Raw genomic sequence first — 26,822 nt, 5'->3', positions numbered from 1 at the left:
GTTGTGACTATTTCAGATCATTTTCTTTTTATCTCATGCACAAATGTGTCTCTTGAATATGTAATCATGAGCTTTTTATTAATTTTAGTAACTATATGTACTTGTCCGTAATTTTAAGGAACCACATACTTATCTTGAATTTTTTTTCTTATGACTAATCCTATTGCATTTATCTTTAAGAAGTTTTTTAAAGGTGACATATTCCTTAATTCATTTTTTTTTTCATTTTATAACATGTTCTTGTTTTCTATTTATGTTTTTTAATGAGCGAACTTTACTCCATGTGTACTACATACTTCCATCTTTATTTTTCATCCTTACATGGTTTGCATTTCCAAGTGAGTTTGATCAAGATATTATCATCCTAAATTACACATGTTTAACTCCATATTAAATAAAAATGAACAAGTTAAACAATATATTAGAAGATCACGTACTCACGAAAAATATCACAATCATGACAATTATAGGCATCATATTCATTGAGATTTTATATAATTTATTAGTGTAATTAAGGACTTTACCTAATCACAAGAAATGAGAAAACAAATTAGCAATATAAGGGATCTATTTAATCAGCACAACCAGTTTAAAGTCAACATAAAGATACTTATCTAGCACAAACACATGATAAGCAAATCACTTATAAGCTGTGAATTGTTTCGAGGCCCAATCACAAGATTTTTTATTTGTAGTTTTTTATTATTCCCATTCCAAAAGAAAAAAGTTTTGAAACAGGCTAAGCGTTGAGAATTCTATGAACTCAAGAAGGCTATTGCTTGATGCACCCTATCACATTTCTACCAGCACCCGATCACCTATGGCATCTATTTTCCGGAAGACAATAAACAATTACGGAGATTTTTTTACCGGAAAGTAATCACTCCTTTTTATTACGGAAAGTGTGGAAGAGGAAATTTGTGGGGTGTAAAAAGCAACAGCCACTCAAGAATACAAGTTTAATACAACGATCTCTATATCCTTAAAATTTCAATTACATAATTGTTCATTATAAGCCCAACAGAAACAAAAACGCCTAACCCAATATCTATATAATGGCATCTACACAGTAAGAGAAAAAGACTAAAATATTTTACAGCACACCATTGCTACCGTTATTGTTTGCATCATCATTGATGCTGTAAAGAAGAAAAGAGAGAAAAGAACTGAAAAAGAAACAGTGCTTAAAATCTATTTCTAAAATGTATTTCACGTGTTAGAAGACCCATTTCGAAAAAATTATTCCAAAAAGTATATGTCTTGAAATAATAGGAGTGCATATGAATTGGATTTTTAAATCAAGATTTAAATCTAAAACCCATTTTTTATAAAAGAAATTTATAATTAATTTGATATAAATATTTCGATAAAGTTTTATGGCGATTTCCTTGATTAAAATCAAGAGCTTACAAGAAGATGAATGTCATTTATGAAAGGTGAGTTCAAGTCCATATTTTTTTTGACCTTATTAAGATTATAATTAATAGAGTAGGAATAATTTGGACATTGTAACATGATTCAATTAGTATAAGATTTTCTTTTTGAATAGTGTATAAGGAGTTAAGTAATGTAGAATTTTGGTCAACTTGGGGTCAATAAAGGTCAACACCTAATGTTGACCCAAGATAGGTGCATATTATGAGTTGATCACATAGGTCACTATTTTGTCTTTGCCTCGGTGAGAAAGGAAGAAAGGCATCCCACCTTTGGGAGATAGTGGCCATGTGTCATGCTTCCAACTAAGAAGATTTTTCATAGATAGTGGTCATGTGTCATTCTAATAATGGAGAATATTCTTCCATGTTAGTGGCCCTATGTCTTCCTCCTAGTGGGGAAGATTTTTGCCTTAGTTTCCAAGCTAGCCAATTTGAGATTTTTAGGATTTTGCTTCTACAAATTTGGAGACACCTTAAACTTATAAGTAAAGATGTCTCTCTCCATGTAAATTCACTTTGAGATTAGTATTATTATGCTCCCAAATTATTATGCCATCATACCTGTCTCTAAAGTTATGGTTAGAGCATCCCATATGATCTCCTATAACCACCTTCCTTGACAGTTAGTTCAACCTCTCTTAAGAGCAGCAAACATCACCATTCCCACCATTTTAACATCCAAACTAAGAACCATTCGCCTTCATTGTCCTTTGCTTTCGCACATCACTGGTCTCATCTTAATACTTTGGAGCTACCTAACTTGAGGAGGAGGCTATCAAAGTTAAAAATCCAAAAATCCATTTTATATAAAAGAAATTTAAAGTGAATTTTAGACAAGGATAACTCGGCCAAATTCAATTGAATTTCGGTCATGGTAGACTCAATTGAATTTCGATCGGGATCGACTTGGACAAATTTCGACAAGGATCAACTAAGCCAAATTTGGTCAAATTTTGATTGAGATCAACCTGGTAAAATTCTATCGAATTTTGGTTAGGTCAACTTTGTAAAATTTGGCCAAATTTTGATAGAGGCCAAGTTGGCCAAATTCGACCAAATTTTTGTCGTTTCTAACTTAGGTGATGTGTTTTCAAGCTTGTTCTTGCTGGAAGAAGAAGAAGGACTTCCACTCTTGCAAAAGATGTGTGTTTTCAAGCTTGTTCTTACTTTCTTGTAAGCCTTGTAAATATGTAATATAGTTCATTTTAGGCCTTGAATTTGGCCAAGAACATTTTTTAGCTTTGTTTAAAAGGTTTGGTTCCCTTAAGAGTAGCTTAGACCATAATTAAGACCTTAACTAGAGGTTAGTGCCTAAAATGGGTCTAAATGGGTTTCATTTTGGGTTTGGAAGGGTTAGTTACAAGGAGCCTCTTCATTTAATGCTTAGGCTCCTCTTTTAATGCTTTAGGCTCTTTAAAGATTCTTTGTACTCTATCCTTCTCCTTCACTTATAAAAGGAGAGGCACCCGTTTGTATAATTCTGAGAACTTGAATGAATAAAGTGAAAGCTTTGCTAAAATTGCAAGTCTCACTTTTGTTAATTCTCCTTTGGAGTTGTTTTCCATACTAGACTTCTTCTACCTTTTCCCTTCAAGGTTGGTCTAACCTCCTTTAAGGAAACCTCATTAAATCAGCAACATCCAAGCATCATCATCTCATCTTCAATTGCTTCCACTCACTAGTACAAAAATATCGTATAACGTCATTGTTTTTTAGCCTTTCATGTCGAATTCGAGGTCAATTTAGGCTTTTATCTAGAATCGGGCGGCAGTGGTTATGTAATGAACTCGTCGTTCATCGCCCGAGGTGCTAGGGCCGACAGTTTGAGGCAAACTTTAGCTTCTGTTCTTGTGAGGCCATGGATGGCCGAGCAATTGAGGCCGAAGGGCCAAACAATTGATGCCAAATTTTGGCTAAGTACCTGTGAGGCTGTGGACGGCCGAGTAGTTTAGCCCAAAGGGCCAAATATTTGATGCCAAATTTTGGCTAAGTTCCTGAGGCCGAATGGCCAAACGGTAGAGGTCGAACACGTACCTTGGAGGCCGAATGGCCGGATGGTGGATGCCAACTTTGGCTAAGAGGGTGAGGCCGGATGACCGAGTAGTGGAGGCTTGATGGCCGAGACTTAAGGCTGGGTGGCCGAGAGCTTCAGGCCGACTAGCTGAGAGCTTAAGGCCGAATGGCCGAGAGCTTGAGACCGAATGGCCGAGTAGTTGAGGCTGGATAGTTGAGGCCGAATGGATGAGTATGAACACTCGATGTCCTTTACAGCACCACTCACTAGTTCCTTGTGGCTACAATGGGTATACCCGTTCAACCCCACGGTGGGCGCCAAAATGTTTCGGTCGGGTTTGGTGGTCCCCTACTAAAACACTCCTGGTTGTATCGAAGACTGGGTCGACGCTAAAGACCGGACGGACGAAAACTGTTTGAAGCGCTTCAGGTTGGAGACCGGGCAGGCTTTGTTCTAAGCGGGCGGATGTTGGGAGCTAGACGAACGTTGAAGCTTAGTCGAATGTAGCTCGCTCTCCCTCCTTTTCGAAGCCGAGTGGGGGCGTACTTGCCAAAGGTGCTCCGACGCTCAAGTCAGTAAAATGACCGAACGATTATCATAAAAGATGCAAGTAATGCATAATATGCAGCATGTGCAATCTGGTCTGAAGTCATACATGAGACATTTATTTATACTAGTTGTGATGGACTTGTGGGCTTTTACCTTTCACTGGCCTAATAACGACCCAATCACACCTTAATCTTCATTAGGGGCTTTAATGAGCAATTATCGTTTGTAATCTAACCATGTGGTCGGCCTAGTCCTTGGTCGGTCGAGATAGAACCATTCGGCTCACGGGGTCGGGAGGACCATACGGTATATCGACCTTTGGGAGAGTCAGACTTGGGAGAGCAGTTCGGTCATCCCTGGGAGAGTCGTTTGGTCGGCCTTGGGCGGTCTTCCTGGATGTGCGAGAGATCGTACGGTACAGGCACCATACGGTACAACTGACAAACACCGAAGCTCCTAAAAAATTCAACGTATTATATGTGGTTTAAAAGAAAAAAGAAAAAAAGAATTAAAAAGGGATTACTTTTTGGCTTATGGCTGACAAATAATATGTCAAAGCCCTTACAAAATTCGACGTATTATTTGTTGTTTAAAAGAAAAATGAATTTAAAAGGGTGGCTCTTTGGCTTCTGACTGACAAATATTACATCGAACCCCTATAAAATTTGACGTACTATTGGTTGTTTAAAAGAAAAAAGAAAGAAAATGACGCGCTGATTTAAATAATTATTATCATAAAACGTTGAATTGAATTAGCTTCGACGTTCTACAATTACATTTATTTACAAAAATACCACCGATCATTTTTAATATTATTTATTCAATAATTGAATGTTGAACACATGTTATACGCTATTTTTTCACTAGTGATTACGTCATGTCATTTTCATGGAGTTCATCATGTGTTGAAGGAGAATTCTCCATCAAAGTCACCTATGTTAATTATAAAACTGTCATTTAATATTATCATAAAATAATATATAAAGACAACAACTAAGCGAAACGAGACGCAAGATAAGAGTCTTGTCACCTAATTAACAAAAAAATTATACAATAAGAATTTTAATTCTCAATCACTATATAAATTTTAATTCTCAATCACTATAAGAAAATTCTTAAATAATGATCTATTTTAATGATAAAAATATGTTTAAAGACCAATTTCGATGTCACTAATTAGAGACCAATTATTTTGATAGTCAAAACTTTGATAATTATTATTAGTGACCAACTTACATATTCATAAACTATTTAATTACCAATTTAAAAATTAATTATAATATTTTATTCATAATAGAAACTATTTTAATTATAAATAATTTTTATCTTAAAATTTTTTAGTATATATATAATATTTTATTGATAAGAATTTTCTTACAGTAAAATTGACAAAAACAATTAATATAGACTTATTTAAAATATTCAAATTTATCAGTTGAAATTTAATTAAGTCTTTTTAATATAATTAAATTTTATCTAAAGTAATGATTTAAAAATTCTTATTTAATACCTTTATTTTAATTTTAGACAAACTTCCCGAATTGCAGGAATCATTCGTAGTTGTTACTAAATTGAATATTAATTACTAATGCAAAGGATATAATCTAACCTGACAATTTTCCCCCAAAAAAAGATAAATCCAACTACGGCTCACTCTCAACGACCAGCAACCATAATAAAAAATCTATAAACTCCAAACCAACCAACATTATAGTTAATGGGTTAGTAGTTTGTTTAAGATTAAGAAAAAAACAATGATAAAAAAATAAATATTTTTAGTCTCTGTAAAATTTACTAAAGTTCATATTTTCTTTTAATAAACAAATTTAACTTTTGATCCTTAAATATTTACAGATTTTGTATTTGGTATTTAATGATTAATTTTAGAAAAATAATTTTAATGACTTTAGAATTTCTGTGAGTCAAATAATGTTTGTTCACCAAAAAAAGTTCATGCTGTTTTAATGACTTTTTCCCCAGAAATGGCCTCATTTTTTCTCTCCCTTTTGTTAATTCCTGAACGTATTCTTCTTGGATGGGAACTGGAAAGGGTGGTGGATGGTATCAAATGTAGTTTGATGGATTAAGAAAAAAAGTGACAGAGATTATAAATTCAACTTCACTTATAAATAAATACTAACAATTAATATTGTCTATAAAAAGAATATAAAATAACGAATTACTAAGAGTGTTGGAGATAGAGTATGCAGTGGTGGAGATCGAGGTTGTGTAAAGGAAATTATTATGATAAAATTTAAAATTTGTCCATAATGATAATTTGTAAAATGACTTAGGTCGACTGGTTAATTGGTTGAGCATAATTTTATTAGTTACAACTATCCGTAAATAATGACTTTAAAATATAAAGTTAACCATGGTTAGATCTTGAAAAACTATACAACTTCACACACTCTATAGTGTGCATTTTAAATAATATACTTTATCAAAGGATTAAATTAATTTAACTTCACACAGTCTACTGAAAGCATATTATTTATAAAACATTTACATGTATTATCCAAATAACATGTACAATAAAAGTGCAGCAGCGGAATTGTAGATATCAAAACATATTTATCAGTGATTAAAGAACTACAAATATATAACATTTCACCTGCTTCCCCTTTTTCTTATTTTTCACCTATGCAATGCGAATTCCCAACCTCTTTTTTCCCGCAACCTGAAATTACCTTGATCGATTTCAATCACTACCAGATGAATTCATTTCAAATTGTTTAGATAGAACTGGCTGTTTGTTCCTCCACTCATTTCTCATCAGGAAATAAAATAGGTTTTGGAGGTATTTCCAAATCTTCAATGTCTCCTTCAAGCATTTCCACTACTTTATTCATTGAAGGACGATCCGTTGGTTTTAACTGTATACACCAAAGTGCAACTATGATCATTTTTTTTACTATTAGCTTTTCCTCTTCGCTCAAATCCTTTATATTTATATCTTCCTCTTCTCTAATATGATTATAAATCCAAAGGGGAAAGTAAAGTTGGCTTGAGTGTTCTGCATAGGGATTTAGATTCTTCCTCTTACTTGCCATCTCCATCAACAACATTCCGAAGCTATAAACATCAGCTTTGTGGGATATTCCTCCAATATTATTGTAAAACAATTCTGGAGCCATATATCCAATGGTTCCTCTTCCTGCCGTCATCGTGACAACACTATTATCTATTGGATATAACTTTGCTAATCCAAAGTCAGAAACCTTTGGGATGAAGTTTTCATCCAATAAGATGTTATGGGGTTTGATATCAAAGTGCAAAATCTGCATCTCACACCCATGATGGAGATAGGCAATTCCACGAGCTACTCCAATCGATATCTTGTATATTTTCTCATAACTAAAATCTGTATTTTCATCTCTTGAAAATATAAATTTATCAAGAGATCCATTGGGCATGAATTCATATACAAGAGCGCGCTTTGAGCCACTAACACAAAATCCAATTAATTGTACCACATTTTGATGATGTATTCTTCCAATGGTTGCAACTTCATTGATAAAATCTTGTCCATTTCCTTTAGATTTGTTTAACATTTTGATTGCCACGGAAGGTCCACTCCGCAACTTTGCCTTAAACACGTCACCAAATCCTCCTTTACCTAACTTCTCTTTGAAACCTTCAGTCATCTTCTTAATTTCCTTGTATGAGTATCTAATAGGTACCAAGTGATTTTGCTCCAGATAATTTTCAATATTTTTTCAATATTTTGATACCTTGATGCATGTCGTTTTTTCCATTTCAATATGAAAATTACAATTAAGAAAGGCCATCCAAACAAAATTTTGTAAGCCCATGCCATAGCAGTAAGAATGCCAATTCCTGCGAGAAATTTTACTTCAGTAGTTACACGGGTAATGTAATATAATAAAGTATTTGTTAAAAGTAAAATTTCATTAATAAATCTAAACCTTACATATCCATTTAACATTCAAAGAAGAGTAAATTTAATGTCTAGCATAAACAACTATTAATAAATTCATTTTATGACATTGTAATCTAAAAATAAATTTGTCAGTAAGTAATGTGTACTAACCCTATTGATATAAATCTCTTAAAGTAATTTCTTAAGCTTCCATATACGTTTTAGATTCAGTTCGTGTTCTTCTAACCCTTAGAACGTATTTCGTTACATAATTTGCAAATCATAATCTTTTTATCTTAGGTAAATAACATTTAATCATACCAATCATTAAAAGAAAACACTTACCACATTACAAACAGAGAAAAATTCATTGGTAATATAACATTTTTGGTGGATTTTATAGAAAAAAAAATCTACTTGTAAAACATAATTTATCAATAGATTTTATAATCAGATTTTAAGATTTTAGTTACCAATGAAAATATTTATTGATATAAATCTCTTAGTAAAATTCATTGGTAATTTATAATATTAATAGATATTTTTATCAATAAATTTTCCCTGTAAAATTAGTGTAATAATTTCTACTTTAGTTCTGATCATGTCTTTATTAAATTCATCGTATTTATTGATAAAAAAATTTGTTCAAAGAAACAAAATTTATTGACTCATTTTAGTAATAGATTAAGATTTTAATTAACAACAGAAATTTCAATCATACTTTTGTTAATAAATTTTATTGGTAAAATAGACACAATTTCTCACTTTAGCTTAGACCATATTGTGATAAAATCTGTTAGTATATATATTGATAATGATTTTTTTTTAAATTTGTTTGGTAATTTTCTTTTTTCTTAAATGTTGGTAAATTTGTCAAAATTGAATTTTGAAAATTCATCAGAAAATCTCTCAATAATTATATTTTTCAAAAATTTTAGTAATGTTGCTGATAAATCCATCACGACCCTAATTTTTTCATCAAATTTGATAAAATATTTCTTATAAATTAAATAGAGATGAGTGAGAAAAAAAAGAAGAACATAGAGAAAGATGAAGAGAAGGAGGAGAAGGGGGAAAAGAGAAAGAGAAAGAAGAAGGAGTGGAAGAGAAACTGGAAAAGCCAAAGGTGGTAGATGAGGGATGATGACGACAACAATAATGATGAATACGACAATAGTAGTGATGATAACAAGAAGAGAAGAAATAAAATTAAAAGAAGAAGAAAAAAAAGAAAAAAAAAGACAAATTACAATATTAACCAATATACTTCATCAATAAAAAAATTATTAATAATTACTTATGGATTTAGACCATCAATAATTACCAACAAATAATTATCTAATTGTTTTGTTATTAGTAATTAACAATAATTTTTTTTTATTTATCAATAAAATTTATGGATGAACTTGATTTTTTATCATTGTTGGAAATTTTATTTTATTAATCTATTTTTGTGATCACGGATAAATTTTGTATAAATAATATATTTAACAAATCTTAACAATTTATTAAAAAATAATATATTTGTATAAATTATAATAGTGTCTAAATTAACAAAATATTTAACAAATCTTAATAATTTATAAGATTATAATACATCAGGAATAAAAAGTAGTATGATGATATAACTATAAATATGATAACACTTTTTATATATGTTTACTTATAATCAATATAAAAAGTAAGTGTAGCGCCATTTTTGTAATAAAGAAGAAAATTTTTTATATTAGTTTTAGTTATAATTGGTATAAAAAGTGGATACGGTGACATTTTTGTAATAAATAAGATAATTTTCTATACCAATAATAAATATAACCAGTATAGAAAGTGGATGCTGTAATACTTTTATAATAAATAAGAAAACTTATTATATTAGTTTTGATTATAACCAGTATACAAAGTAATTTTCTTTTTCTTTTATTTGTAAAGAGAGAATTTCCAAATCTCTAACTTTCATTCTCATATTTCTTCTTTCTCGTTCTCACCTCCTTCTCCTTTATCTCCTCCTCCACCACCATTTTTGCTGTCATTTCTTGCCACCCATTTTTACGTGATGTTGTGTAGTGACTTTTGCATTATTAATGACTTGGATCTAGTTCATGGTGATGGGTTGTACTTTTCCCAATTAGGGTTTGCGATGATCTTTGGTTTGTTATTGCTGGTACGAGATCTAACAAGTGCGACAACGAGTGTTTGCGAGGTTACTAATGCTTGGTTGTGTTCTCTAGTTGCTTGTGGCTCGTGTTATGGTGATCATCTTTGTGGTGTAGGGTTCTATGACATCGTTTATGGTGGTAACAACGAGATTTTTGTAGGAGGAACTCTCATTGTGCATATTTTTGAAAGGGTGGTGCATCTTGGTTCTGTTTCGAATTGCACTAGGTAGTTGTGGTGACGCGATGTGTGAAGGAAAGAAGTTGTTCTGATGGTTTGGTTCACGACAGAGGGATGTTTGGTCAATGATGATGTTTTGAACATTGGTGTCACGAGGTGGTTGGATTATGGTTCGCTATATGAAATATTTTTTTATAATGGTTGTGTATTTAACTAGTATAAATAGAAACACTTTTTACATTGATTCTGGAATCAATGTAGAAAGTAGAAACTTTCTATATCCTTTCTAAACTGGTTCCAAAACTCATATAAAAAATCTTTTTTAACCAATATAAAAAGTCTTTTTTATATTAATGTCTCTTTCACAATGGCCAAATGTTCTATTATTTTAATATCATTTCTATGATAATTTTGAATTTTAAAACTACTGTTAAAAAGTCTATTTTAATCATTGTTAAAAGCTACTCCTCTTGTAATTAAAGCATTGAAAAATTAAGATGATAAGATCTTACCATTTAAATACACTAGTAGCATTCCCAGTCTCATCCCTGAAATGAAAGAAAACATCAACTTTAGAATTCTGATTATCTCAAAAGTTATGAATAGATGAACTGTTTTCATATGAAAGGTAATAGCCGTAAACAAGTTAACAACTTTTTATTTATTTAAAACTAATAAATGTTAATTTAATGCACAGATTCTTATAAATGCATGTAAAATATAAAAGATAAAAAATATTATATTTCTTTTTAAAAGTTGGTTGAATTATCAACATAAATTATTCAAATGAAATATGATTTTTCTAATAATTTGAATATGTATAATTATGTAAAATGTTAATTGAGGACAATCGAGTATCAATTAAAGAAATAAAAAATATAAATAATTTAGTTGAACATGAAAACTAGACAAAATTAGAAAAATCGTACAAAGATTGTCATTATAGAAAGTTAAGTAAATAGGTAAATTTACGGAATACAGTAAAATGTGGCAAGTTAAAGGGATCAAACATTTTAAATTTTCAAAGGGATGATCACAAGAAATTCACATCGGTAGAAATTACTAATTGTGTACCTCCTATATATTCAGTTGGTTCAATTGTTTTTTTTTTGGAAGATTAAAACTACACGAGTAAGGAGTATAATAAGGTGCTTATATATGTCACTCTTAAATAGAAAGTTATTAAGGCTAAAATTTTATACCCGCAAATAAAAAAATTATATAGAATTAACTTTGCATAATTAAAACCGGTAGGTGATAAAACTACTCAATTATATAACTTACTCATTTAAAATAAGATAATCAATTCATGAAATTTAATTGAGATCTAACTCACAGCTTTCTCCGCAATCAAGTCTTTGGCTCTTAGAATTGAAATGGCAGCTGGAAAATGGACAGAGAATCTTCTCACAGGCGAGTTTTACCCATGAAATCTCAAATCCATAGGTCAGTCCCCTGTGCATGGCAGTGTAGGAATCGTAATTCAAACTCCTCAAAGATGTTGGAGCAACAAACTTTACGTCGCACCCAACTTCTAAGTCTTCAGCTTTTAGGTCACCACCAACTGCATATGCATAGCCCTTTGAGTCCCACTTCACGCACTCACCACTCTCCACATACTTTCCATTCTCTCTCGCCGAATGCTTACAGTTCAAAAACACTATATGCTCGAAATTCAGAGATTCCCAATTATAATATTCTCCTAGACCAGCTTGGTATTGACCTAAGTAATCGTCAGTGTAAGTATCAGAGAAATTGGAGCGAGAGAGGGAATGGAGAGGAAGGGAGGAGCAATTGTGATGTTGAAGTGCAGGATCAACCACTCTCACTGTGTAGTTCTTGTAGTTTATTGCCTCCACGTGATATTTTGCAGAGAGCAGATACAACACAGTAACATTATTCTCACAACCAAGCTCATACCTTTCGTCACCACACTTATCTGGGTCGCCTTGTAATCGAAACGGTTCCTTTATGTTGGTGATTTTTCCACAGGAAGAAGGGGGACAATGGTGTTCTTGATCGTCCTTGGCAGCACAAATTTGGAGGAATAGAAGGAGCAGTACCATCAACAATGCTGCCTCTCTCCACATGATGTCCCAACTGTTCCTCGTTCAATTGAAGTGCAAAAATCAAAGTTAGGTAATGATATTTAAAACAACACATACTGAATATATATATATAAAGGACCACATTTTTCCTTTTGGATAATTATTTGATGACTAGTGATACGTTTACTTTGACTGACAAACCGCGTTTTCATCCCGTTTCCACCACTGATTTTAATAAATACGAAATTTCAAACATATATCTAACACGTCTATTCTAATTAAGTTTGTTAGAATCCAAGAAATTTTCTAACAAATTAAAAAGTTTCTCAACCACATGCTTCTAATTCAGAATTCACACTACAATTATGTTAATACTCAATTTATGGTAAAACTAGAATATAAAAGCGTATTTGAATTTGTTATTGGGAGTAATTAGTGACGGTAAAAATATTTGTGTTTGCAGATATTCGTAGATAAAATCAATCACGGATAGTTGGTATCCGCATACTATAAAAAATATTTGAATTATCAACGAATATATATATATATCAATAAATACAAAAATTTGTCACTAATGTGAATTTTTTGACAGATAAACGATGACAAAAATCTGTCAATAAATACCTTGTAAGAAACACTTATTGTCGGATCACGACTATCGATATAGACGACTTGTCAGTCAGTAATTACCGACGAACAAAAGTCGTTGATAATTACCAAAAGGTTCAGGCCATTAATAATTATCGACGGTCAATTGTCGTCGGTTATCGAAAGCGATATTCATCGATAATAAAGTGAAAAAATGGGTTAAATTACCAACGGATCTGTTCGTCGATAAGGTCGTTGGTAAATTCCATAACAAAATTAAATGTGGTGGGTAACATTCCTTATCCACCACAATGAACCTGTCATAATACAATCAATGCAGACGGATGTCGAAATTCAAAACAATGTAGACAAATGTTGCAATTAAGACAAATGAAATCATCAATCATAAATGAAATCCATATCATTAAATGTCATAGTTATAGTTACATTCATTTGGAGAAAAAACAAATAAGTTTTAAAGTAAATGTTTGTAAAACTACAAAAGTCTTAATAATGATTATAGTCATCTAAACCATTATTTTCTTCTTCATGTTGTTGAGGCTATTGTTGGGAAGGCGGTTGTTGTAGGGGAGATGATTGTACTAGGGTGGGTTGGATTGGATGGCGTCGTTGTTGGGATGGTGAGGAGGTAGACCGAGTCTATCCGTCTTGAGGCAACAATCTCATAACCAAATTTTCTAGATTATCAAATCGTTGTCTCATGTCATCATAAGCCTGGTCACGAGCTTGTAGTTGTTGTTTGAACTGGACAACAGTCTCGTCAGAACTGGTAGATGCAGATAGTTGTTTCTTAATATACCTCTTCTAGTAGTGTAATTGGTAACAAGTTCTCTTACCCTATATAGTCGTCCTTTCTTTTTTTTCACCGACGATGTCAACCTAGCATTATGTCCTAATGATGTCATCGTCATCAAGATTTTCTTCTGATGCATCATCAGGACATGATCCAACCTTTGATCTTGCCTATGAGAGTCTAGTTGAAAATTCTTCCTGTTAAATAATATACAAAGCGTTAATACAAAAGGAGGAAGTTTAAAAGGAACAAAATAGAACAAGTTTTGAAGTTTGTAAAACAATTCGCTTACATGTGTCCTCTGAGACCTCTCAACAATAAATAGGCCAAATCCCTTTCGAAGATGAGTTTGTTGAAACACCTCGTCAACGTGGGTAGCCCATCCCAACTCTACTTCGTGTAAAATTATAGAAGTTATATGTGGGTGTGTGTATCAATTTCAAAGTACATAAGTTATATCACAATTGATAGGAAATAAATGAAGATTTGTACCATATGAATAACATGCTCATTTGTGGTGATTGAACCACTTGTGTGCAGAACACCACCCTTTTTCGAAGCTCTATTTCTTTGGATGGTAGCACATTGGTTGCGGTAATCTGGAGAATTCCAATGTGTCATCAATGAGTTCCATATGTGCTCCCCCACCCAATAAGGGCATTCTCCTGCAATTTGAGCATCTCTAAACATTTTTGACAGCCTGTGAGATGTTTTGTTGTGGAAATTTTTCTGAATTTGGGCTTCATGCTCAAGTCTCCACTATACCTTTTATTGTTATAGTAGATTATGTTAAAATGGACTTAATATACATCAATAGAAGTTGACAATTGATTTCATAATGTTTAACCTTAAATCGCTACCATAATGGTTCTTTGTCTTCCAATGGTATTGCTCCCTATGATGGCTAAAGTTGATGAAATTATTGCTTAATAGACCTTTTGATGGCCTGAGAAGCAACTCTAGAAGGAAGAAGCCTAAATATATATATATATATATATATATATATATATATATATATATATATATATATATATATATATATAAAAAGGTTAACAAATTTAAGGCAAAGTAAAATAAGTCATTTAATACAAATTAGTTAGAAAGATGAGCTGGTATTACCTTCAACCATAAGGTTCAATGATCGGCGGATCATGGAGAGAAGGGTCAACTCCATCACCAACTTGAGCAGAATGATCGGATGGCTGCTATGTATCTTGAGACGGAACTAAGGATGAGGTGGGTATAGAAGGAATGGGATCCACAACAGGGTCTAGTATGACTCCTAAATCAGGACGTGCTCCTCATGTGGAGTTGTGGCAGTTAGGGGTGGTAGTGTTTGAGGAACCCTTAAAATGTAACAGGGCTACCTCCTTGGTTTTTTTACCACCTTTCCTTTCTCAGCACGAGATGGACCTTCTTCTGACATTACTACAATGTGGAAGTATGAAAATAAATGGCAAAAGATTGCAGTGTTATTTACTACATGATTTTATTTCAATTTTTAGTTTAGGGTTACAACTTTGTACTTGTTATGGACTACATGTTTGTATTTCAATTTTTTGTTATGGAAAAACATAAAGGTTCTTGTAATTCAATCGTTGTCATCGTCCTCATCGTCATCATTGTCATCGTTGTTGGAATCGTCATAGTGATAATCATAATCATCATAATCGTCTTCTTCATCAACCTCATCTTCTTGTTCTTCGTCTTCTACTACTTCTTCTTCTTCCTCATTATCTTGTTGTTGTTGTTGTATTTGTCCTTCTAATTCTTCAGGATCACCATTAAAGTCGTGCAATGCGAATACACCTTTAACATAAATAATTTCATTAACATGTGACATTTCATCAACTTGTAAGGGATATCATCTTCAACATCATTTGACTCAATGCAACCCGTAAGCTTGATTTGTATTACAACACACCAATCACGTTTGTCGATGTTGCGAAATACTGGATATGGGACATAACAAACTTGTCTAACATTATGAGCTAGAATGAATGGATCAAATGGGTGGTATCTTAAACTCATTTGAATTGTGATATTATACCTATGATCCACTATTGTACCACTCCTAGAAGGATCAAACCATTCAAATAAAAAAGAACTACTCTATTTGGAAAAGTTGTATAATCCCATAGAAATCATCATAACCACCCTTTGTAAGGCTCTTCTTGTACACACCACAATTAGTTGTCTTCTTTCCTTTGGACCATGCATCATGCCATGTCACGTGTTGTGTTGTTTGCATTGAAGCAAACAGTCTATGTAATCTTGGAATTACGGGCAAGAAGAACATGAACTTTGATGGAATCAGTTTATTTTGCCTCTGACCTGCATGCATTGTGTGATACCGAGGCTGCCCACAAAATTTGCATTCAAGCAAGGATGCATCACTTTTGCCACTGTTATTATCATAAAAGAGCATTTATCCATTGACACAACAATTAATCTTTTTCGCTTCCAATCCCAACTTAGAAACACATCTCTCGGCTTCATAATATTTCTTTGGCAAAGAATTTTTTGGTGGTGTCAGATCTAAAAAGATTATTGAAATAATGTCCAATGCTTGATTCAGAACGTTCCAATTAGATTTATAAGTCATGAGTTTAATGCAGACTAACAGTATTGACCCTGTTGACCATTGAAATACAGGCTTATTTGCACTACAAATATATTGTAAAACCTCTGAGTGACTTCATTTGGAGACTCTTCATTAAGACTATGGTCTACTTGTTGTTGATCAGCATGTCAACTAAGAGCATTATTTATCATCTCTTACATATGCATGAATTGATCCATCTCAGAGGTCTTTATATAAGTGTTCAAACTTGAGGGCAAAATTTCCAAATCATGTAATTAGCATGAACCCTTTTTGGTATAGGTGAACTTTTATGACTTCATCTTTCAAAATTCTTGTACATTTGCACTTGTCGCATGGACATCTAATCCCCATCCAAAGCATAATATTTATAACATTGAGCGGTTTGGACAAGCTCTTCAACTCCTTCGATAAAAGTTTCCTTCAATCCTCTCCTACTACTATAACAATGGTCAAACATTCAGCCACGATGGTTGGGAACTTCGGTCATGCTCTGTGACAAGAAAAAGGAGGAAAATGTTCAATGAATTAAAGGTGATTACAGCTTCATAAAAAATTAAGTAATTACTCCCATTAGGATTAACTAGTTATTTAGCCTTGGGCTAGTTAACTTGACTACAACAACACTTATTAGTGAAGTATTGTGTTTATAATACAAATAGAATTCAAGAAATGGGGGCAATACATTAATAGAATTAAAAAGTTGAATTAAAAAGTTGTAGATTCGGGAATTGTAATTAGTTAAAGTAGTTTGTACATTACTTCACTAGTACGAGGCAATAAAATATGATTTGTACAAGCCACTTAGAAGCTCAAAACGTCATATGTTTAGACCTATAGTACTCTGTGCTAACTAGTTTCACTTGGACAATGTTAACTTCAAAACTTGTTGCCTAGGTGATAAGCTCAAGTAGTTTAATTACTTAAACCATTTTGTTCACTAATTGACTTGTTCTAGGCAGCCAAAGTGACTTGTAATTACTTGTTTTTCTAGGTTGTTGGTTTCTTAGATAGCAACCAACAAATCAAAAATTAAAAAATCCAAAAACTTAAAAATAAACTGCCTAAAACCCTATCAAATAAACTACCTAAAACAACAACTCAAAAATGCAAACACTAATTACTTAGGACACCAAACACACTTTCAAGACTCAAAACTCATCATTGGTGCCTAAAACTCAATAAACTAAGCCTTAAAAGTTCCTATTATTGCTATAAAACATTAATCTTACCTTGCAAGATTCGTAGCATGATCAAAATTTCATCATTGTACAACTTCACTTTTAAACTTCACACTTTTTGAAGAGAAAATGGGAAGATAAAAATTAACTCATGTGGAGAGAGCTTGATTTCGAAAGTATATATATAGTATGGTTTGCAAGATTTCGATTTGTTTAAGGTATATTTGGAGAATTGAAAGAGTGTGGAATAATTAAAAGAGCGAAAAAAGAATCTGCTACTTAATTAATGTCTTATGTAAAAAATGAAGTGCTTCGGTTCGAAGGTTATGGAATACTTAGCCAGATATCACCACCACTTAAGAGTTTTTAACTAAAACTACTCATTCACATATATGCTAAATAAATTAAAGGGACCTATATCTACAGTTACAGGTTCGAAATGGTACCACCGAAAAATAACCTAAAACAACCCTTAAACTCAAGGGTAAAACCCAGCTATGTTGGACAGCCAACAACACATAATTAATCCTGCAAAAGAACACCTAAAAATACACATTCCACCAAGTTCAAACCCATACATAACTCACACCGTGACTTAAATACTATCTGTCTAAAAATGCTACTTTGCAAGCATTGAAAACAACATTGAAGGAAGGAGAAAAAAAATGCAGTTATATATACAAGACAAAGTGCAGCAAAGAAAACAATATGCATTTTAGTGATATACAATACAAAGTGCTTAAGAGGAAATAATATGCATTGGTAAACCAATTGTCCTTTTCATCTCATCTTTTTCTACTGCAACATTATTATCTTGTCTATTTAATATGAAATTCATTCAATGTACTATGAGTACTCACTTTCAATCTCCATCGAGAGCATTTGATTGGGGTAAGCTTAAGTTGAAATTTTTTATCCAAAAGAATTAAACTCCTAAAGTCTTAACATCACACAATATCAAGTTTCAAAAGAGCTATTCAAGTGTGTGACCTTTTGACAAGTGCACCAATGTAGTACAGTCGAACGAGGGTTATCGTATCCATAGAGATTTAGCAAAGATATTGGTAGTTAGTTTTCTTGGTTTTTTGTATTTGGAAAATATATTGATAATAGTATATATGATATTGATTGAGTAGAGAAAAGGCTATGATTGGATTTCATCTCATCTTTTTCTACTACAATACTACAATCTTGTTTATTTAATATGAAAATCCTTCAATGTCCTGTGAGTATTCTAAGGTAGATATGGACCCATTCCTATAGTTTAGAACCTAAGAATTTCAGAGCCAGTGCAATTTCTCCACTCCTGGTTGAATGAATCATTGCCTTAAGTGCAAGACTCTTTTATCTAGCCCACCTTTAGATCATGTGGAAGGCTCTAACAAGAGTGAGATGATTTGATTGGACCACAATTTAAGACCAGTCTTCCAACTCAATCCAAACCAATGAAATACGATGAGTGATCAACTCATCCAAGTAATAAACACAAATCAAACCATAAATTATTGAATCAAAGTATGATAAATATCCAAAAAGTAAGTATAAAGAATTAGAATTGATTACATCCAACCTGGACACGAGAGAGTTCAACTACACATAAATATTGCAATGCAATTCTAATAGCATCTACACATAAGATTTACAATAAGAGCATCTCTCTCTAGCCTCACAGACTCATTCTTACTCTATTACTACATATTTGATTCTTCACTCAATTTCTAAAATGAGGACATGCGGTCTTTTTTTATAGAAATTTTTGGGTGACACTTGGTACTCAACCACATATATAGGTTTCCTTATATGAAAGGTTCTTTTCTGTCTTTGTTGCCTCTATGGTTGAACACCACTTTCTTGTGGCTAAGCCATGCATCGCCTTGAGTTAAATATCATTTTCTTATGGCTCATCCATAAACTATCTTAAGTGTTGAACACCATTTCTATGTGGCTCAACTAAAAGTCACAATTTAAATCTTTCCTTTATCGCTTTATTGGCACTCAACCATGGAAGAACACAAAGAATTGCACATCTCTTACACACATACTCATCCTTCCTCTTTCGGAATAACATAGAGACTTACACTTCTCTCATTCTCACTATGATTTTCTCTCCTTAACTTTTCTATTCCTAGTTATTATTATTTTTTTAAATAGTTTTTCTTTGTTAGTCAAGAGATCCTTGAAAAATATGAGATTCTTTTTTTGTATCCAGAAAAATTAACTTAATACATCGCAAATAAATACTTAATGACAATAAAAATACATACCTTAGAAAATTTACTTGTTCGTGTTTTCTTCATATTTTACAACATGAAGGCCCACATTTTTCCTTATAGAAAACTATTTGATGACTTTTTATATTTGAAACGTAAGCTTTTAATGAAGAGAAAATTTTAAATATTCCTTATAAAAGTGTTCTTTGAGTCTCTAAAACATCCTAAATTGTTCTTTTTGGAAGCTTGTTGAAAAATAATTTGAATGACTTTAGAATTTCTGTGAATCTCGAATAATGTTTGTTTGGATAAGAAACTAATAGAAAGTAAAGACAGGGGCAGAACCGTAAAACCCCCTTCTAGGATATTTCTGATGTTAAAGAGAAAAAACACGTGACCCAGAGAGAGAAGATCAGTCAGATGAGAGAGTTCGAGAATCTTAGAGAGAGACTGAGAGCTGAGGCTCTGCTAGGATTCAACCTCCGATCACCAATCACCATACACACACACCATTCACCGGGAGATCAAGACACACACTTATGGAGTAGGAGAAAAGTATGCACACAGAGGTATGACTGTATAAACTTCAGTAAATTGTTATTATTAAGTAAATGTAGAGATTACAAGCTTTTATACAAAGTCTGAAATCTAACTCTGTAAAACTGTTTTTTGTTTAACTCTTAACACTCCTCCTAAACAAAAACAGTAAAAAAAACGATTTGAAGAAAAAAACCCTCTCTTCACCGAATGATCGGTGAAAAACACCATCTCCGACGAACCTCTGTCATATTCACCGATTAATAATCGGTAAAACTCCTTCTTTTGCTTTGAAGAAATTTTCCACCGATTAGAAAAGTGAACACTGAGTTGATCTTCACCCTGAAACGAAAAGCCTAGGTTTTTGTGACCTCTCCTTTTGGATCTGCTCCAACCTCCAACTTTCCTACTCCGATCTGCTTTCTAAGTGATAGAAACTGTTCTCCTTTTAATGCTTTAGTGAGTATATCTGCAATCTGATCTTTGGACTTGCAGTATACTACTTCGAGCTTACCTTTGCTAACCTGCTCTCTGATGAAGTGAAAACATGTTTCGATGTGTTTGCTCCTACCATGTGATGTAGGATGCTTAGTCAAATCGATGGCTGACTTGTTGTCAACAAGCAGTCTGACCTTCCCTTCTACTCCTATCCTTAGTTCCTTCATCAATGAGTCAAGCCAAGCTGCTTGACAAGTGGCTTCACATGCAGCAATGTACTCTGCCTCACATGAAGACAGAGCTATAACTGGTTCCTTCGTAGAGCTCCAAGAAATTGGTGCTCCTTCCAGAAAAAACACGTATCCAGTTGTACTCTTCCTGTCACCCTTGTCTCCATACCAATCTGAGTTTGAGTAAGCCATGACTCGCACTTCTCCTCCCGATCCACCTCTGGGCAACAAAATTCCATACTTGATGGTACCTTTTAGATACCTCAAGATTCTTTTGATAGCATTCAGATGAGAGGTTCTGGGATTCTGCATGAATATGCTGACTAAACCCACACTATAGCTGATATCAGGTCTTGTATTACACAAGTACCTTAAGCTCCCCACCATTCTTCTATACTCAGTAGGATCAACAGCTTCCTCCTCAGGATCTTTCTCAAGTTTTATATCAACTTCTGCTGGAGTATTAGCAGAATTGCAATGAAGCATGTTAAATTTGTTTAACATGTCCAATGCATATCTGGACTGATGTACCAACATTCCCTCATCAGTCTTGGTGAATTCAATCCCAAGAAAGTAACTAAGCTGACCTAGATCACTCATTTCAAACTCCTAGTAGATCATCCACATATAGGCATACTATCAGCTTTTCTTCTCTCCCATTCTGCTGATAACACTGAACATATACTCCATGCTCAGAACTACACTTCTCAAACCCAATGCTCCTCATAAAACCATCTATCCTTTTATTCCATGCCCTTGGAGCCTGTTTGAGTCCATAGAGAGCCTTCTTCAACCTGTACACCTTGTCAGGATGTCTCTTGACTTCAAAACCTTGAGGTTGGACAACATAAACTTCCTCTTCTAGTTCTCCATTTAGAAAAGCAGACTTTACATCTAATTGATGTAAAACCCAGTTCTTCTGCACAGCAACTGAGACAATGATAGGTGTAAACTTTACTTGTTTTTGTTGCTTAAATTGTGGGGCTTTTGAGTAAGTTTTAGTGTTAATTCTCATGAAAAGTATATAATTGTTGATATAAGTATAATTTTACTGTTCAAATGTTTTTTGATGCTTTTGTTTGTTTATTTCGAAGTAAAATAAGGATTGGATACTATCAAAGACTTGGACCAGGCTCAGTGGAGCTGTTTTGCCGAGAGTTTCACGCCCGGGCATGAGAAAAAGGGCGTCGGGCGCGATTTTACCGAGAGACTCGCGCCCGGGCGCGAGAAAATGGGCGCTGGGCGCGAAATTCCAGAGAGTCTCACGCCCGGGCGCGAGAAAACGGGCGCCGGGCGCGACTTAGAAGGATGCCAGGACGCTCGTCGCCCAGGACGCTCGTCACATAGCGAGCGCACGCTCGGTTTCATAACAAGCAGACGCTCGTTGCACCCTGCACGCACAAGAGGACGCTCGTCCAGACGCTCCGGAAGGACGCTCGTCCAGAAAGACGCTCGTCCAGACGCTCCAGAATGACGCTCGTCCAGAAAGAACCCGTGACTCAATTATTGGAGCTTCTCTTTTAAAACCAGATCCAGAATTCGTGGGAGGCAGATCTGGACGGAGAGGAGACCAGGGGACGCTGCTGCAGCTGCTCCAAGGGGCTTCCATGGTGGAAAATCACCAATTTCCACCATCCAATCCATCATTTCTCTCTTCTATGTTGTATATGTGTAGCTAAAACTCCATTTCACTGGGGTTGAGAGTAAATTTCTGAACTTCTTTGTAATTTCTCTATTAATACATGAACTTGTTTGAATTCTGTGTTCTATCTTCATTATACATGCTTTTGATGGGAATCTGAGCTATTTGAACGGTTAAATCATTGGGAAATGTATGAGACCGCGGACCTAAGATAGAACTGCTAAAGGATTTCAGTCCTAGACATAGGTTGGAATTTTTAGTCATCTGTGACATCGTGTTTAAGGCAAATCTGATAATTGAATTAGCTAAGGGATTAGCAATTTGGTTTGAGTGATTAAGAACTGTCTCTGAGGGATCAGGACTGCATGCGCCTAGGATGTCGATGCTTAATTTTGAGGAATTGTGTTAGTAGAAAATTACCGGAGTGATGAACTTGAATTTCAACCCCAGTGAACTTTAATTCATCTGTTTTTACCACTTTAATTTCATCTGTATGCAAATCTTACTTGTGTTGTAAAATTAATCGCTAAATTAGTAAACTTTAATCAATCTGTGAATCAAAACAAATCTCTTGGGAAAACGATTTTCGGACTTACCGGTTTATTACTTGTACGATTCGGTACGCTTGCCGAGGTCTCAACAGACAACCAGCCTCACTGTCTCCATTTTGGCCACAGGTGCAAACACCTCTCCATAATCAATTCCAGCCTGCTGCAAAAACCCTTTGGCCACCAATCTAGCCTTGTATCTAATCACTACACCTTGTGGATTTATTTTAGACTTGTAAATCCATTTCAGTGCTATGGGTTTCTTGTTAGGAGGCAATTCTGTCAATTCCCAGGTCTGGTTCTTCTCAATTGAACCAATTTCTTCCTTCATAGCCTTGTACCACCTCTCATCCTTCACTGCTTGCTCAAAATCAACTGGTTCAGCTTCAGCTATCAAAGCAAAATGAACAAAATTCCCTTCAGATGAGATAGTTGTATCATAGGCCAGTTCATAGTCTCTCAAATCTGTTGGTATCTAGGTGATTCTAGAAGACCTCCTAACATTCTCCTCCCTCCTGCATGTCTCTGAATCTGCTGCAGGTTCAGTTTCCAACTCAATGGTTGGTCCTCCTTTCTCTCCTGACTCCCACTGCCACTCTCCAGCTTCATCAATCTTCACATCTCTGTTGATTGAAGCTGCACCTGTTATAGGGTCATACAATTTGTACCCACCTGTAACATGGTAACCTATTAGGATCAATGGAACTCCCCTGTCATCCAACTTCTTTCTCAGCTGTTCTGGAACATGTTTGTAACATAGAGAGCCAAAAATCTTCAGATGCTTAACATCTGGCTTTACTCCAGTCCAAGCTTCCTCTGGTGTGACACCATTTAGTCTCTTTGTTGGAGATAAATTCAACACATAAACAGCTGTTACCACAGCTTCACCCCATAGGAAATTTGGTAGACTCTTGCTCTTCAACATACACCTGACCATATTTAGAACAGTTCTGTTTTTCCTCTCAGCTGCCCCATTGTGTCGAGGGGTGTAGGGAGGAGTAACTTCATGAATAATTCCCTCCCTTTCACAGTATTCTCTGAAATCAGTGGAGATATACTCTCCTCCTCCATCTATTCTCAAAACTTTCACCTTTTTCTCACTCTATTTTTCAACCATATTTTTAAACTTCTGGAATTGTTGCAGTACCTCTCTTTTCCTCTTCAATAGGTAGACCCAACCCTTTCTGGTCTAATCATCTATGAACAATAGAAAATACCTGCTGCCACCAGGTGTTTCTACCTGCATAGGACCACCCACATCTGAATATACCACTCCCAGCTTCTCTGCAGATTTCTGGGGTAAATACCTCTGAAAGCTGCCACGGGTCTGCTTGCATTGAACACATTCTTTGCAAACAGTCCCTGGAATATCTACCTTTGGTAAGCCAATCACCATTTTCTTCTGACTTAGCATTGATAGATCCTGGAAATTCAAATGCCCATACCTGAGATGCCACAACCATTCTTCTTCACTCTCAATTGCAGTAAAACAGTGATGATTTATTGCCTCCATCACAACCTTGAATGTTCTATTTTGTGACAGCTGTGCCTGCACAACAACCTTCACATTCTGATTGAAGATGCTGAGGCAATTGTCCTCCATTTTCATCTTGTATTTTTTCTGTAAAAGTTGTCCAAGACTAAGCAAATTAGTCTTCAACCCAGGTACATACAGTACCTCTTCTATGATGACTTCTCTGCCATCTACACCTCTTAAAACCACTCTGCCTGAACCCTCTGCCTCCAAACTGCTATTATGAGCAAACCTAATTTTCCCATTCTCCACTCCCTGCATTCTCACAAACCAATCCTTTCTTCCTGCCATGTGAGTGGAACATCCAGAATCAAGGTACCAAATAGTGTTTTCTGAATGTTTTTCATCAACATGTGCCATTAGAATCACTGCTTCAGAATCAGACTCTTCCTCCTGGGCCAGATTAGCCCTCTTATTTGGTTTATTTTTAGCCCCTTCACCTTTCCAGCACTCCTTTGCATAATGACCCAGTTTCTGGCAATTATAGCATTTCACCTTTCTCTTATCAAACTTCCATTCTCCATCAGAATTCTTTGATTTCTTTTCTTTTCCAGATTCAGTGGACTCTTCTCCTTGCTGGTCCAGAAAATCTTTTCCTTTCTTGCCTCCTTTTTCTCCCTTCTTGAAGCCCTTTTTCCCTTTCCACTGAGTTCTGGTCTGCAGAGCCTGTTCCTAATACTGTCTGCGTTCATTGAGGCGTAACTCATGAGCTTCCAAAGAATGCAGCAACTCCTTACTGTCAATATCCTCCTTTCTACGATTTTCTTCAATGGCAGCCACCACATAGTCAAATCTGGGGGTTAGAGTCCTCAGAATTTTGTCCACAATATATTCATCTGTCATCTTGTCACCACAAGCCCTCATTTTGTTTACTAACTCCTGCACTTTATCAAAATACTCAGCCACGGTCTCACTCTCCTCCATGATCAGAGTTTCAAACTGCCTCCTTAGAGCTTGTAGTTTCACCTTTGCATTCCTATCTCCATCACCGTAGGTTTTCACCAAGATGCCCCAAATCTCCTTTGCAGTAGCTGCACTAGAAATTTTGTTGAAATTTTTTTGACTTACACACTAATACATTAAGAATCTGGCTTTACTGTCCAGTTTCTCTAGTAATTTGTGTTCTTTCTTCTTTTCTTGGGTTTCATTTTCACTCAACACAGGCACTCCCTCTTCAATGACTTCCAACACATCTTGAAAACCAAACACAGCCCACATCTTGATCCGCCAGTCAGCAAATTGCTTGCCATCAAACATAGGTAGTGGTCCATGAACTCCTCCAACTCCGGCCATCCTTTCTTGCAACTATCTTCCTGAATCTTTGATCTATACGTAGTCAAAGAACCCTTCTTTTTACTTCTGGATACACACACCTCCAGCTATCAACACAGCACCCACTTCACACACCCACCTGAACAACAACCTAAGCTCTTGATACCATAATAGAAAGTAAAGACAGGGGCAGAACCGTAAAACCCCCTTCTAGGATATTTCTAATGTTAAAGAGAAAAAACACGTGACCCAGAGAGAGAAGATCAGTTCGAGAATCTTAGAGAGAGACTGAGAGCTGAGGCTTTGCTAGGATTCAACCTCCGATCACCAATCACCATACACACACCATTCACCGGGAGATCAAGACACACACTTATGGAGTAGGAGAAAAGTATGCACACAGAGGTATGAGTGTATAAACTTCAGTAAATTGTTATTATTAAGTAAATGTAGAGATTACAAGCTTTTATACAAAGTCTGAAATCTAACTCTGTAAAACTGTTTTCTGTTTAACTCTTAACTGAAACTTCAACAATGTGATTGGTACATATTGTGTGGTGACTTTTCTCGCCAAAGTGGCCCATCTTCCTTGTTAATTTGTCGAACATATTCTTCTCGGACATGGGAGAATGTGGTGATGGGCACCAAGTGTGGTGGCAGAACGAAGCGCCAACAATGGAGTTATACATTGGAAAACCACACATCCTCTTCTGCGACAGTGTGAGTGGGTGGTATTGGTAGATCTAAAATTTTATTACCTCACTTCCAAATATATTTCTAATTTATCTCAAAATATTTAATCTTTGAAGTTTATAGATTAATTACTTTTTTTCTTAGAGTAAGTGTAATAAATGTAAGATATTTATAGATGCAACAAACTTATAATAATAGATTATATAAATGAATATTACTATACCATGTTTAAAAAAACTTAAAATTTAGTTGGCGGTTGAAAATGTTAA

General features: G+C 34.5%; 1 protein-coding gene across 1 annotated transcript; it reads right to left on the bottom strand.

Moving 5' to 3' along the window:
* Positions 1-6,447: 6,447 nt before the first annotated feature.
* Positions 6,448-12,378, bottom strand: LOC108337486 (rust resistance kinase Lr10-like). Its single transcript, XM_017574019.2, is given in 4 exon segments — positions 6,448-7,724; positions 7,727-7,839; positions 10,729-10,764; positions 11,553-12,378. Coding segments are annotated over 4 exon segments (1,863 nt in total). The 5' UTR covers positions 12,307-12,378; the 3' UTR covers positions 6,448-6,764.
* Between the last annotated feature and the right edge of the window lie 14,444 nt (positions 12,379-26,822).

Source organism: Vigna angularis, chromosome 7, assembly GCF_016808095.1.
Source record: "Vigna angularis cultivar LongXiaoDou No.4 chromosome 7, ASM1680809v1, whole genome shotgun sequence".
NCBI lineage: Eukaryota > Viridiplantae > Streptophyta > Magnoliopsida > Fabales > Fabaceae > Vigna > Vigna angularis.
The sequence above is the reverse complement of the archived record's forward strand: the minus strand, read 5'-3'. Positions and strand labels throughout refer to the sequence as shown.